The sequence below is a fragment of the Corvus kubaryi genome, unplaced genomic scaffold, assembly GCF_017639235.1.
Source record: "Corvus kubaryi isolate FWS band 111438036 unplaced genomic scaffold, C.kubaryi_AGA036_p1.0 37396, whole genome shotgun sequence".
In the NCBI taxonomy this organism is placed as follows: Eukaryota; Metazoa; Chordata; class Aves; order Passeriformes; family Corvidae; genus Corvus; species Corvus kubaryi.
Genome location: NW_024581135.1, coordinates 25,842,490 through 25,856,296, shown reverse-complemented (window position 1 = coordinate 25,856,296; position 13,807 = coordinate 25,842,490). Strand labels below are relative to the sequence as shown.

General features: G+C 39.4%; 1 protein-coding gene across 1 annotated transcript in view; it reads left to right on the top strand.

The window, feature by feature from the left end:
• Positions 1–13,807, top strand: part of INO80D (INO80 complex subunit D) — a 45,052-nt gene that overhangs the window by 16,752 nt on the left and 14,493 nt on the right. The window contains 6 exon segments of the mRNA XM_042041680.1: positions 1,580–1,688; positions 7,593–7,817; positions 9,751–9,860; positions 11,753–11,886; positions 13,343–13,432; positions 13,434–13,561. Of these exon segments, the coding sequence (XP_041897614.1) occupies positions 1,580–1,688; positions 7,593–7,817; positions 9,751–9,860; positions 11,753–11,886; positions 13,343–13,432; positions 13,434–13,561 (796 nt within the window).

Below are 13,807 nucleotides of genomic sequence, written 5' to 3'. Positions count from 1 at the left end.
TTTCAGGATTTCTTCTCTATATTTGAGCAGTACTAGAGATGACTGCACAGAATCTTTCAAAAGATTAAGCCAGTTTTATGTGTACCAACATCAGAGCCATGTAGCTGGATATTAATGTAACTGCAGTCTTCAGTGTCAGTATAGCCGAATCTGGATTAGATTTTATTCCTTGCTTTCTGCAGTGCCCAGGAGAAGCAAAACAACACAATTTCTGATTTTGTTTTTAAACTTTGGGTAAACAATTTGCTGTGTGGTTGTCAATTGGGGACATCTTTATGGAATGATTAAATTGTTTTTTCATTCCCATATGGAAGGGACAACAGGAAAAAGAAACATTTAAGTTGAAAGTATAATTCTGACATTTTATCAAGTATCTTAAGGTATCTTAATTTAGTTCAAATGTATGTCTTAAAAATAAGTGCAAGAAATAAATTTGGTAGGATGCTGAAGTTCCTGAAAATTTGGGTTTCTTGTATGTGTGGTTCATGTTTAAGTGCTGGTTCTATATGATGAAGATGTATTCCAAGCATATGTGTGTGTGTGTCTAACTCCGAAAGTATGTGACCAAGTACTGATTGATGCATTTCCCAAATTCAAAGCATCTGGCTTCAGAATCATCTCAGATACAGTTGTTTAGTTTTAGCAAAAATGAAAGGCTCCTTAACTCTGTCCATTTTCAAGGAGCACACAAGAAAATGGAAAAGAAAAATGCTGGCTTGTAAATGCAGCAATGGGATTTTATCCCATCTGCTGCAAGAAAGTGGCAAGAATGTCACTGGATGTGGGAGAGAGAGTAGGAAAAGCTACAAAAGATGAAGTTCCAGATAAAATGTTCCACCTGAGAACTTACTGGCCTCTTTCTGGCTGTCCTGTTCAACAGCTGTGTGTAGATTGACTAACTGAGGCTGCTGGAGCCCACCTTAAGTTGATCATACTGCATCATCCTTAAGTGAAAACATGCTGCTTGGTGAAAGTGCAGGAGTGTTTGTATCTCTCCCTTTAGCTCTTTCTTCATGCTAATATGTGCATTTGGCAGGCAATTACAGAGACTGAGCAGAGGAACATCCTGGGTAGCTGTGTATCTATCTGTCCGTTCTGCTGTGTCTTACAGTTTTCATATTTTTCTATGTTTTGGCACAGAGAAGGGGGCAGAATATAAACAGAAATGAAATTGGCCTATTTAGATCATATAGTATTAAAATTTACCAAGTAGTCAGTTCTTCATGACAGGGACTTCTCTCTTACCTCATACTTTTATGAAGACTGCAGTATTTCTCTGTGGGTAAGAAAGCTGGTGATTTTTCTTCTACTGTTTATGGATAAAGAAGCCAGTAAGGATTTTAAAAAGAAAACTCAGTTATGACAAAAATCAGTGCATGCTGTTTGCACACTACCACACTTAGAACAGAGCTGTTACTGTAGCTTTTCCTGTGTAATTGAGAATACTGCATGATTTAATCGAACGTTAATTATGCTTGCAACTATGCTATACATTCATCTTTTGTGCCTTAGGTTGCTCAGAGGCTTATATAAGGGAGATGCTCTTTTCATCCAACTTCCATGTTTTCAATTCCCTTAGGGCTGGATTGGTCTGAAGACAGTGGAGAAGAGTTGGAGGATTCAGAGCAAACCTCCCCGTACCAGGTTGCGTGGTCTATCCGAGAAAGCCTCGGCTATGAGAGACCTGAGTGAGTATGATTCTTTAGCATTCATGCTGGCCTTGATGGAATAAATCATGTAAATGTGAGTTTCACTTCAAGTGGAGTCAGTGGAACCTAAGCACTTGTTCAAGTGTTTTGATGAAACAAAGGATTGTTTGAACTCATTTGTTTGTAAGAGCTATGGAACAGCTTGTCACCTTCTGTCCCAGTTTTCAGCTAACTTAGAGACCTTTGTGCAGTCTGCTATCAGAAGGATGCATCAGGAAAGGATTTAAGCTTGTTAGCCTAAATTTAATTGAGTTTAGTGGGATTTATTCATGAACTTGTGTGCCTTGATGATTGGAGGTCCTGAATTAGAATCAAATGGGGTTGCTGTTGGTTTCTTGTCTTTCCTACTGTTTGTGAATAACTTTGTTAGCAAACTTGCTACATTTTACTCAGTAATTCTTATGATAATTATGTAGGCTATTGTTTTAATGTGCTTTTTTAAAGGCCATGGTATTTCTTTTTGTAATTAAGTGTTGAATAAACCTCTGTCAATACTTGTGAGCATTGAAAGAAAGTTATGGGATCAAAAGGATAAGCAGAAGCAGGAATTAGCTGCTGGTGCAGAAAGGCCTTTGATGTTCTCCATATACTGCTATGTCACAAATCTAAACTTACAACAGGATATGATAATATATGTCTATTAATGTAAATTTGAAGGTGCACAGTTAAAGCATCCCAAGTATAGTATTATAACAAAACTGTCATATGTTGTTAACAAAGAAATGGGAGTCTCAGTAGAATTTGTTTCTGTAACATGACTCTCATTCGCTATGCAACTGGGCTTTTTGATACTACTACTTTTCCCTATATTTTAAATTTTTAACTACCACACTTAGAATAATGATGTTAATGAAACCCTATTTTGTTGTTATGATGTTGTTACAAATTCTGAAACTTACTAGAATTTCCTGACATCTCTGAAGATTGTCCTCAAGGTGAACAACAAAGCTGTATCTCTGTTGTCAGGACACACACCAGGATGCTAAATCTTGAGAATCTTCAGCGCATCAAAGCTATTAAGGAGTGTGTAGAGTCCACTTTTTTTAAAATAAAAGGGTCTTCTTTTGTTATGAGTGACCGTCATTTTTTAGGGCATCAGCAGTTACAGAGTGAGCTCTCACAAACATTACTTTTAACTTAAAAGGCAACTTTTAAATAAAGTGTTTTGGGAAAACATGAACAGACTTTCAGACTTTGATATCAAACATAATTTTTCACAGCAGATATATCTATTAAATAACTTTCCTTGCATTCTTCTTTCTTTGACATTTGATTTGATTCTTCCATAGATCCCTATTTTTTTTGTTAACTTATAAAGGTCGTCTCTGTATGTTTTGTCTTCTGTTTGTCTTAACTTCCTTTGGATTCTTCCTACTCTTTTCACATACTGAGAGAAAATAATACCTTGTCTTGACATTTTCTGTTCCATTCTAGCACTTTGTGCGCCTCAGTTAAATACTGTCTTAACTATGCATGATGGATACATTTTTGTATGCAATTGGCTGCTTTTGGACTTCCATCAGCCTGCCCAGTGTTAGCTTTTCAACAACTTGTACTAATTTTGATTATCGATAAGCATTCACTTGATGTCAGCCTTCTAAAACTTTAGCTCCTATTCTGAAAACTTCTGTAGAGGTTTTTATTACCTGAAATGTTTCACTTTGACACTTCTGCAGTGTGGTGTGTCTGCTGCTGAAGATGAATTAGTTCAGGCTGTTTCTGGGGGAGATTTGATTTGTCAAAGTGACTCTGTCTTGCTGATCTGGCAGTGCAGACTGGTGACTCCTAAAGTCACATACCTAAACTTACGGGATTTACTTGCTGGTTTTCATAGTAAAATTAAAGCTCTTTTTTCTCTGTTCATTTGTATCTGAGCTTGTGGTCCCCACCAGCTAACTCCATTCTGTCCTTTTCCTTTTGACTCCATGGAAGACAGTGGGAGGAATGCTTCTCAGAATAGACTATTGAAAGAAAGTGAACAGTTAATTTCTGCTTTACTGGACAGCAGGTTCTCAGCATTTCTGCTTGTGTGATTGTGGGGGAAACCTCTATTGAACTTCTCGTGTGATACTCTAGCTGCTCTTAAACTCTCAAAAATTCACCAGATTTGTTTAAAATTAATGTCTTAACAGTGTCCTGGTTTTGGCTGGGATAGTGCTCATTTTCTTCTTAGTAGCTGGCACAGTGCTGTGTTTTGGGTTCAGTACAAGAACAATGTTATAACGCTCTGATGGTTTGGTTGTTGCTAAGTAGTGCTTACCCTAAGTCAAGGACACTTCAGTTCCCTGTGCTCTGCCAGAGAGGGGGTGCACCAGAAGCCATGAGGGGGCACAGCTGGGACAGCTGACCCCAGCTGGCCAAGGGGATACTCCACAGCCTAGAACACCATGGCCGGTACATAAACTGGGGGGAGCTGGCTGGGAGAGGCCAATCACTACTCAGTGATCAGGCTGAACATCAGTCGGTGTCTGGTGAGCAGTTGTGTTGGGCATCACTTGTGTTTCTTGGTTTTTGTTTTTGTTTTTTCATTACAGTAAATAGTAGTATTATATTTTCCTTTGTTTTCATTAATAAGCTATTCTTAGCTCAAGCCATGAGGTGTTTTTTTTCTGATTCCCCTCCCCATCCCATTGGTGGGAACAGGAAGAAGTGGGCATGCTGGGAGAGGGAGCATGCAGCACGGTGGTACTTAGTTGCTGGATGGGGTTAAACCATGACTACAGTAATACATTTTTTGGTTCACTTGCCTTCTGGCCTTTTAATCTGCAAAATTCATATTGTTGCAATCATCTGTGGAAACGCAGGCCAAATGTTTGCTTTTATTATTCTGTGCTTTAATTTTGAAAAATTGTGTTCCTATGCTCCCAGGATTTCGGGATGCAGTGCTTCGAGGCAGGCACAAATGTTTGAGTTCAAATATCATAGGAGTTGGCAGTGGGCACAGTGCAGGCTGGGTGCTGGCAGAGAAGGTTGCTGGGGTGGGAGGAATCCCTTGTGGGAGCAGCAATTTGGAGAGAAAGCAGGGGCTGTTCCCTGCTGCAGAATACTGAAGCTTCCCCCTAGATTATTTGATTACTGAGTCTGGTATCTTAGAAAGTACTGGAAAACAAATGACTTTTTAACAAAGTGTTTTTTCACTTCCTACACTGAAATATAGATAAAGCAAACATTTCAAGTAGCAAGTTTGAAAAAGGAGTGCGAGTCCCTCCTCATACCAGCTCGCTCAAAGGATCAAATACCAACACTGTGTTGTCAAAAGTTGGATTTAATAACTCCCAATAAGTAGAATAACTAAAAGAAAGAAGGGAAGGTTCTTCAAAACGCTCTGTAAGGAGGGATTTGAAGTATAGTTACTGGGGTGTCTCAGAATAGAGAGCATGTTCTCCTTGTTCCCTGGTGGTGCCTGGCTGCTTGTGCTACCCTTTTGCTCTTCCTTTCTGCTGCTTCGTGCTGTCTTTGTTTTCTTCATGAACACTCAGCAATAATCCCCCTGATGTTTCCACATGACAGTCTGAAAGGGAAGGGTTGGGAAAAAACATTTTGGATTATCAAATGGCTCGTGTGCACTTTCAGAAATCTTTGTAAAAATGAAATGCCACACATTAAGTTGAACTTCAGAAGTTCCTTATGCAGCTTAGGAGAATAAATAGAATTTGGCAAACTTGTTTATGAAAGAACAACAATAAAAGTATCTTTCATTTTCATGACTTGCCTATTGAAAAAAAAAAAGGGAGGTTTTATTTTGATATTTTTATGTTTCTTTGAACATATAAATGTTTTGGCTAATCTTACTGGCCTGGGAACAAAGTTCTGAACAGGCTTTTAGAAACTGTTTGGCTCAAAATAAGCCCTTGCCCACTGCAGGCATGATTTCTTTCTATACCTTTGATATATGTCTTCATCCACTTTCTAAAAAAGATCTCATAAACTGAAGATCAAAAATATTTTAGCAAAAAATGACATTTTTTCTGGCTCTTTCAATGTGAGAGAAGTAAAAAGTCTCAAATATAGAGAAATGTACGTTAAAAAACACTTTCCACCCAAAAGAAACTTATTTCCCCTAAGGAATACTCCTGTTACTATTAATTTTTAACCATATCTAAAATTAAATCAGTAACTTTGTTTTTTAAGTCTTGGCCTAGAGCAGTAATGAAATACCTAACATTTTAAACCTACCTATAAATATCCATGTATTCCTCCTTTATTAATACATTGGAAAAAGGAAAATCTAAATTGAATAGCCCACAGTTAATTTTTTATAAACAGGTAGTTTTCCCCAGTAAGCATTCTTTCCTAAGAGATCTTAAAAGTGTATTTTCTTTTAATTTTCAATGTAAAAATATTCTAAACATTACATATGTTAAATATTTTTAACAGGTTATATCTGCTGCTAAGCATGTAATTGCAGAGGTTAATTACTTTTAATTTATGCTTCTTGAAAATAAGCTGTAATCTATTTTAACAGACAAAATACACAGTATGGTTGACTTTACATAAAACTTCATAAAAACGTGCATTTGTGCCAGAGGCAGTGTTTGCTGCTGTGGAGTTTTCGAGGAAAGCAGTAGTGGAGATGGCTGCAGTCTCTTCCATTTGGCGTGTGTGTAAATAGAGTCAGAGTTTCCAGGAGATGAAGTAGGTCTTCAGTATATTGCCTTTTGGGGACAGATCTGCTGCCTGCATTTCTGGATCTTACTTTATTTAGTAAATATCATGGCTGGTATTTCACATCTCTTGCATCTCAGTGGTGGCCTCCTTTGCTCTGCACAGGTTTGGGTGTCAGCTCATGCAGTCCCACGGGCTCTGAACATTGCGAGCTTTTCATTTGCTTCATTTGTTTGGATTTCTCTTCTTTCCTCTGCCCTTTCTTTGTGTTACGATAGGAAAGTTGGCAAAAAGTTTCTCTGTTCTTAAAGAAAAAACTTAAAGGAAAAACTGAACAGAGAGTGTGCTTAGATTCAGCACGTGTATTTTGTCACTCCATGAACAAAAACCTCCTTCTGCAAACTAGTGTTTGTTGTGGAGAACTTCTGGGTAGCTTCATGGACCGTGTTGTTTTAACAAGTTCCAGTGATGATTTTCGGTTTCATGCCTTTTACTTCATTTAACTGAATGTGTTGACATGGTTTGATGGTCTTGTTGATATGTGCCTGGACATTCAGAGAGCCAAGATAAATGGAGAAGGGCTTTCTTAAGCAAACAAAGAGTTGGATTAGTCCTTGATCTGGTCATTGCTTAGCCCTGGTCTGATCTTTCCCTCAGTATCTTTGGAGTTAAATGTGAATTTCTTCTCTGCTTATTGTACTGTAACTCAGCTGCAACTCTGCAACACAGGGAAATCAGTATCAGCTGTTAGCTGTGTTAATCTGTGTTTTGGTTTAAAAATGAATACACCACCTGGCAGAAAAAAAGGAATTGGAAAAAGCAGTTTTGGTACTTGTTAGAATTTGACCATCTTCTCCAGCATGATCTTTCCTCGATAAATTTCCGCTACACAACTCCCCACCCTTGTCCTCTCCATTAATTGCACTTTGATTTAAGCATTGGTCTCATTTGCTGAGACATTTACAGTAAATAAACGTTAACAGTATAGATTTATTTTTGAACAGCAGGCTCTAGACATTTACATGTGTCAGACTTGATGATAAATTAATGTAACCTCTAATAATGACATACTAAGAAAGGCAAATACCTTTAGAATTTAAAAGGGATCCTCCTCTTACTATTTCTCAAGCACCCCTGCCTGATTTCAGTGTTAGGATGTTTGCGTGGCTAGAAGATGGATGCCAACTTAACAATTCTATTAAAATTATAAATTAGCTTAGTGGGAAAAAAAACCAGTAGTAACTTAAAGCATATTTGTTTTTATTTTCCCTTCCTCAGGTCTGATGATGACAATGCAGATGACAGGAGTTCCAGGGTGACCAGACTTTGCACTTACTTTCAGCAGAAATACAAGCACCTCTGCCGCCTGGAGCGGGCAGAATCTCGCCAGAAGAAATGCCGGCACACGCTCCGGAAAGCCTTGGTGCAGGCGGCCAGCAGAGAGCCGGAGCGCGCAGGGCAGCTCATGCAAGAACTCCGGAGAGCTACATGTGCTTGTACCAGGTTAGACTTGCAGGACTGTGACTGCAGGAACCTGGGGCTGGGCCAGGGTGGAGATGGGCTGAGCATCCAGAAGCTGAAATGATGAGCTCTGAAATTGGTAGTCATGCACAAGGCAGAAAATCCATGACACATAAATGCCTGTCAGTGGAGTGAAATAAATGGGGCATACAGAGGTTTCCATGAAGACAGGCCTTCTCCAGCTTTATGTTTTAAAATGTGGGTAGTTTGTTCAGCAGTATCTGGGCCCAAATATCTGGTACTTTACTATGCCAGTAGAAGGTGTGTAGTCTGGTCTGTAGTTCACTGCTTCAATTCAGATTTCATTTTTCAGACAGCTTTTTTTGAAAAGTCTGTATCTCCTCTTAATTATCTTCCCAGCAGACAAATTTAAGCTTATGCTTTTTGTTAGATTTAACTCAATCTAACATTAAATAAAACTTGGCAACAAAATACATAACTTCTAACAACTTTGAAGGTTACCTTCTGTGGGAATTCTTTCTAGATAATGTCAATATCCCTCCAGCTCTCAGCATATGGAGAGTTGGTTGATTCATATTCGTGCAGGAATAGGCTAAGTCTGAACCCTGATGTTACATTTGGGGTATCAGAAGCATCCTTTTGCTGTTGTGGTTTTGCTTTACAGGATGTGTGACTGTGGGGTGTAGTGGATAGTATGAGATGCAGATTGGAGCTAGGTACAGAGGGTGTATTCTGTTTAATGGGATGTTTTTGTTCCTTGACAGTGGGATGTGGTTCATGAGAGTTGGAGGGTTTGTTGTTGGGGAGGTGGACTGATGCTGAAGAGCTGCTCTGAGGTGTAACGTAGAAGTCCATTACTGGTTTACAAAGTTGTGTATAAATTTCTCCGAACTTAAACTACAGCAAAACTTCACCTGAACTGACAAGCTCTTGCTGTTTTTTTCCCTATTTTTTTTGCCCTTTATTAAGCAAAAAAAGTTTACATTGTTTTGGGTAGACCAGCAAAGCCAGGTATGCCTGTCATCACTGCTCTGGTCAATTTAAGTAACCACAGAGTCTTTTCAGATACAAAATTTTTCACAGGAGTAATACTGCTTACTTTGCTCAGTCAAAATGCAGTTGATGACAGAAATGGCTGAAGGAAAACAGTCAGGCTACAGACAGCTTTTTGTCAACCTAGAAAACAACGTGTACAGAGGTGCAAGTCAGCCCTGGAATCGCCAGCTTTATCTCCATGAAGGTGACACATGCCTGGAGAGCAGGCTAACCCCAAGCGAGCTGTGTAATGCTTGAGTGCTCGTCCACACTGCTGTCTGGTCGCCTGCTTGCAGCTCAGGCTCAAAGCATAGAGGTTATGCTGGGGAAACGCCCAGCTCCGGGCACCTGCTGGTGGATTGGGCTGTAGCACCTTGATGAAGGAGAGCTTTTATCCATGTTGAGCACGCTCAGGCTCTGCCACTCCAGAGCTCAGTCTAAGTTTGTCTGAGCACATGCTTGCATGTAAGCTCTGGGGATGCTCGGCATGTTTTTGATTTATGAACAGGCTTGGAAGTGCACTTGACTCCCATCTAGGCATACCCAATACATTGAATTCTAAAGATCGACCTCATTTTGAGGGTCACCTGTGTTGACACTCACGTACTGCTGCCCTTGGCTCTGTTGCAAGGTGTTGTAATATTTACATGGTAGTAGCACATAGCACCTCTCATTACAATCAAGGCCCTGTGAAATAAGCAATAATCTTGTTACTACAGTCACACCTTCACCTGTCATTGACATCTATTCTGTGTCCCTGTGTAGAGCCTGGTAGTAGTGTGCACCCATCTGGATCATGACACACACACGTGTGTTACAATTTTTCATCCTACTGCGCCACATTCAGTATAATAATTGTGTTAAGTAACCACCCAAGACTGGGGGTTTGTCTCTAAACTCTTTTATGCTTTCTTTTCAGCACAAGCCAAGCAAGGCAGAGAGATGCAGAACCAACAATCTGCAGTGGAACTTCGAAGGGAGAGCAGTGCACTAACAAGGCCCTTCCATTCACCAGGCACTGTTTTCAGCGTATCCTCTTAACTCTGTTAGGGAGTTGCATTCAGGCGTGGAAGCTGTTCTGTTTTGGGGGTTTTTTGTTTGTTAGATTTTTGTATTGACAAATAAGTTTTTACACAGAAATACCTATTTGTTAGTGTGTTGTCAATTTGCTTTTAATTTGGCTGTGTGATTTGGGTCTGTAGACAGTGAAGATAAGTAGTTTGCTACTGGTATCTGTAATAGGAACATCATTTTACTTTGTAAGCTGTATTTAGTGTGTGCAAGAAACCTTTACAAAATGATCATCCTTCACAATGACTTGGTACAAACCATGTGGCTTTCAGCCTCTTGGCTTTCATGCAGCTATTTGTAGGTTCCACTAGACCACCTTCCTGTGACAGTTTTATGGAAAAAGGTTTTTATACATAGTATAAAAAGATGGCTTACACTGACTAGAAAGATGGAAATCATATTTTGTGTTGTTCAAAGAAGCAGAATAGAAGGAGTCACAGAACCTCATAGTCTTGATGAGAAAGGGTTCCCTGTGCTTGGAATTTCAAGCAAAGCCTGGAAAGGATGTTAAAAGTCAATGGCTGAAGATCGCAGAAAGGAGAGAGCACATTAGATGTGAGTTTTGGTTCTGAAGGCTATAAAAAGGCAGACTTATGACCTGTAATACTTAAAAATTCTACAGACTTTGTCTTTTTTTTTTTTACCTGAAGAATTGTTGGTGCCTTTGTTGGGGTGACTCCTTCTGTTGGAGCTTTTGGTTTTGATATTAAAAGTGACTAGTGCTCATACTTTCAGCTACTACCAGGCTGCAGCACCTTTTCAATCTTTTTGTTTTGCAGATGCCTTGTTTTTGTTGGTTGATTTTTTTGCAGGCCACTTAAAAGCAGTTTGCAGAGCAGTTCAAAACCTCGATGAGAGAGCACCGTGGTGTGCAGCTGTGTTTGGGATTTGCCTCATGATTCTGATTGGATTTTTTTGTTGGGGTGTTTTTTAAATTTTAAGTGGTCTTGTTCGTTGGTGTGTGTAGAGCAGGGTAGTCAAGAGTAGTGATTTTACATGTATGCCCATTTTTTCTCTCTGCATTTTCTTCTCTAAAATGAACAGGTTCTTGATTCTGACCCATCCATCCAAGTCTGCTATCCTGCTATCTGGATTGTTCTGCAGGTTTTTCATGTTCTTTGTCCTTTCTTTTTGTTTTGTTTTAACATTTTATGAACATACATAGTGATGTTGAGGTCTGACAACTGTTCAAGATGGAAGGAGTGCTTCTAATGTTGCTTGAAAAAAGACACAATGAAATATCTGTTTGATTTGCTGTAAGTCTGGAAACATTTTTCTCCTGCTAGGGATTTTTCTGAAGGAAATCTCAGCAAGCTTACATTTGGATTTACTTGACCTTTCTGTCTGCTTTCACATCTTTTTTTCAGAGGAGCAGGAAGGATCTTGAAACTTCTTTGTCTGTGCTCTAAAGATAAATGCCAGGAATGTACCTTAAAAGATTGAATTAAGAAATACTCTTTCTTTAATGTTTCAGTATGGATTGTCATTAGTCTGTAAGGAAATAGTCCTGTTGACTACACTGTTCCAACTGCTACTATTGATCTATTGATTTAGACTCCAGGAAAAGGCTTCTTTTTGCTAAGAACTCATTAGTGAAATGGCTGCTTTTATAAAACTATCTCAGTATATAATAAAATCATTAGAGATTCTGCATGAATGCAGTTTTTTCACTTTAAAAGTTGGGTTTGAGCCTTACCTAGCTTTGAACTTGAATAGCAATCTTAAGGTACTCATTAAAAATAGTGTCTATGGACAGATATAGTTGAAGGCTCTGATCTTTATCAGATTGATAAATCAAAGGGCGTTCCTCCACCGTTGTCTTGTGTTATTCCTGATGCAGAAACACACAGATATCTTATTGAACCGTTCTCAGCAGCTCTTCTCGAGTTGCACAGCCAAGTTTGCAGATGGTCAACAGTGCTCTGTGCCAGTTTTTGACATTACACATCAGACACCTCTGTGCGAAGAACATGCCAAAAAAATGGTAAGTACAAAGCCATAATTGTATTGATTTGTGTATTGAGATGATCAGGAGTTTTAACCCCAGTCTTCCTATGAACTCTTCCTTGACAACTAGCAAGTTTATGAACACAAGAGCTTGTTTTTTGCTATTATTATTCTTAAAAGGGTAAAATTTGCCAAACATTCCCAATTAGTATAAAGTATGTTGTGAAAATCTTTTACACAGTTTTGAGGATATAAAAAACTATACATGAGAATATTGTTCACTGGAGGAAATTTGATTATGGTCTTGAATTGGGAAATAGAAGATCATTGTGAGGGATCCTGCGGTCATTTTATTTGGGCTCACTCCTGGTCCTTGGATCTGAATATAATATGAGTGTGGTATTAGAACACTGCATCTTAAGGAGTCTCAGTATACAGGGCCCAAAGTATTTTCTAAAGGAAATGTAGATACAATGATGCAAGTAATGGTTTTGCTACTTTATTTATCTTTTAGTAACTGTTAGAATTTATCTTTAACCTCCTTCAGGGATCTGTGGATCCCAGAGAAAAAGCAGTAGCCTACCTCAAGTTGAGAGAATGGAGAAATGAAGTTGATGTCCTCTGCTCTCCTTTTATGACACCAATCTTCCAGAACAAAACCTTTAGGATAATTCACAAACCCACTTCTGTCCTGCCCCTCTTTCAATGCTTCTTGTCCTACCTTCAATTGGGTGTAAAACTGCCTGTTTTGTTTTGTTGGGTTACTGAAAGTTTTTTGTTACTCTTTTTGTCCAGCCTCTCCAATAATTGTGAATTTTGGAGTTTTTTGGATTAAAATGTGAGGGTTCGTGCTACACATCTGTATGGGGTTTCCCTCTCTACTAGGCAATTTTCAGTATGTCTCTCAAGGTTTACTTCTGTAGCAAATACAATCCTCTGCCATTCCCAGTGTGATGGCAACTGAAGACTGATGGTGGTTTGATTTATTTTTTAATGGGTCAGTGACTACTGTTCAGAAGCAATGAGGCCATAATTCTTTACCCACATCCTTACCCTCGTCGAGCAGTATTAATTTCACCTCCTCAGTGCTGTCTCTCTGTTGTGTCAATGGGCACTTGAGGATTCTGGCTTCAGCTGCTGCACATTATCCAGATTAACAGCACCTCACAACGGCGTTTTGTCTTTAATACTTACTGGAGTGCTGCTAAAGGTTACAGTTTTGCACTGTTCAGTTAGGGTTTGCTATGATAGCTTTTAAGGTGACACTGCACAATCTCCTATTTACCATACCTCATAATTTGGTCTGTGTTATTTTTGCCATTGGAGTCAATGAGGAAGGAAACAGCTCAGTTTTTGAAACTGTGCCTGGGTGTAAGTTAACAATCCCTCTTACATTCCACTCCACATGTCTGTGGAATGGCCAGGGTGAAAAAAGCAAGGAAAGTAATACTTGTTCTTAATATGCTCCCATTGGTATTGTTTCACTCCCAAAGGATAATTTCTTGAGAGGGGACAGCTCCCGTAAAGTTCAGCACCAGCAGCAGAGGAAACCCAGGAAAAAAACAAAGCCGCCTGCACTTACCAAAAAAACACAAGAAGAAGAGAAGGCGAGGCCCACGCCGGCCCCAGAAACCCATTCCTCCTGCAGTGCCCCAAGGGAACCTCACCATGCCTGCCAGTGTCTCACTGCCAGTAGAGATACCCCACATACGGTCAGTGCTGTTCCTGCCCAGTTTCCCACTGCTGGCCTGAGCGTTGCCAATGACCACTGTACAAAGCCGTGACTTTCTTGTGCCAAGCAGTATCTGGAGCAGGGCTAAAAATCGCATCTCCATGTGACTGTTGAAAAAATCCTTTTGGGTGGGTCATTTTGGATTTGAGCAATGGTTGGGTTTGATGGGTAAAATATCTGGCTCCTGATGTTGCCTCTGACATAATTAATGAGTAGCCAAAGTGTA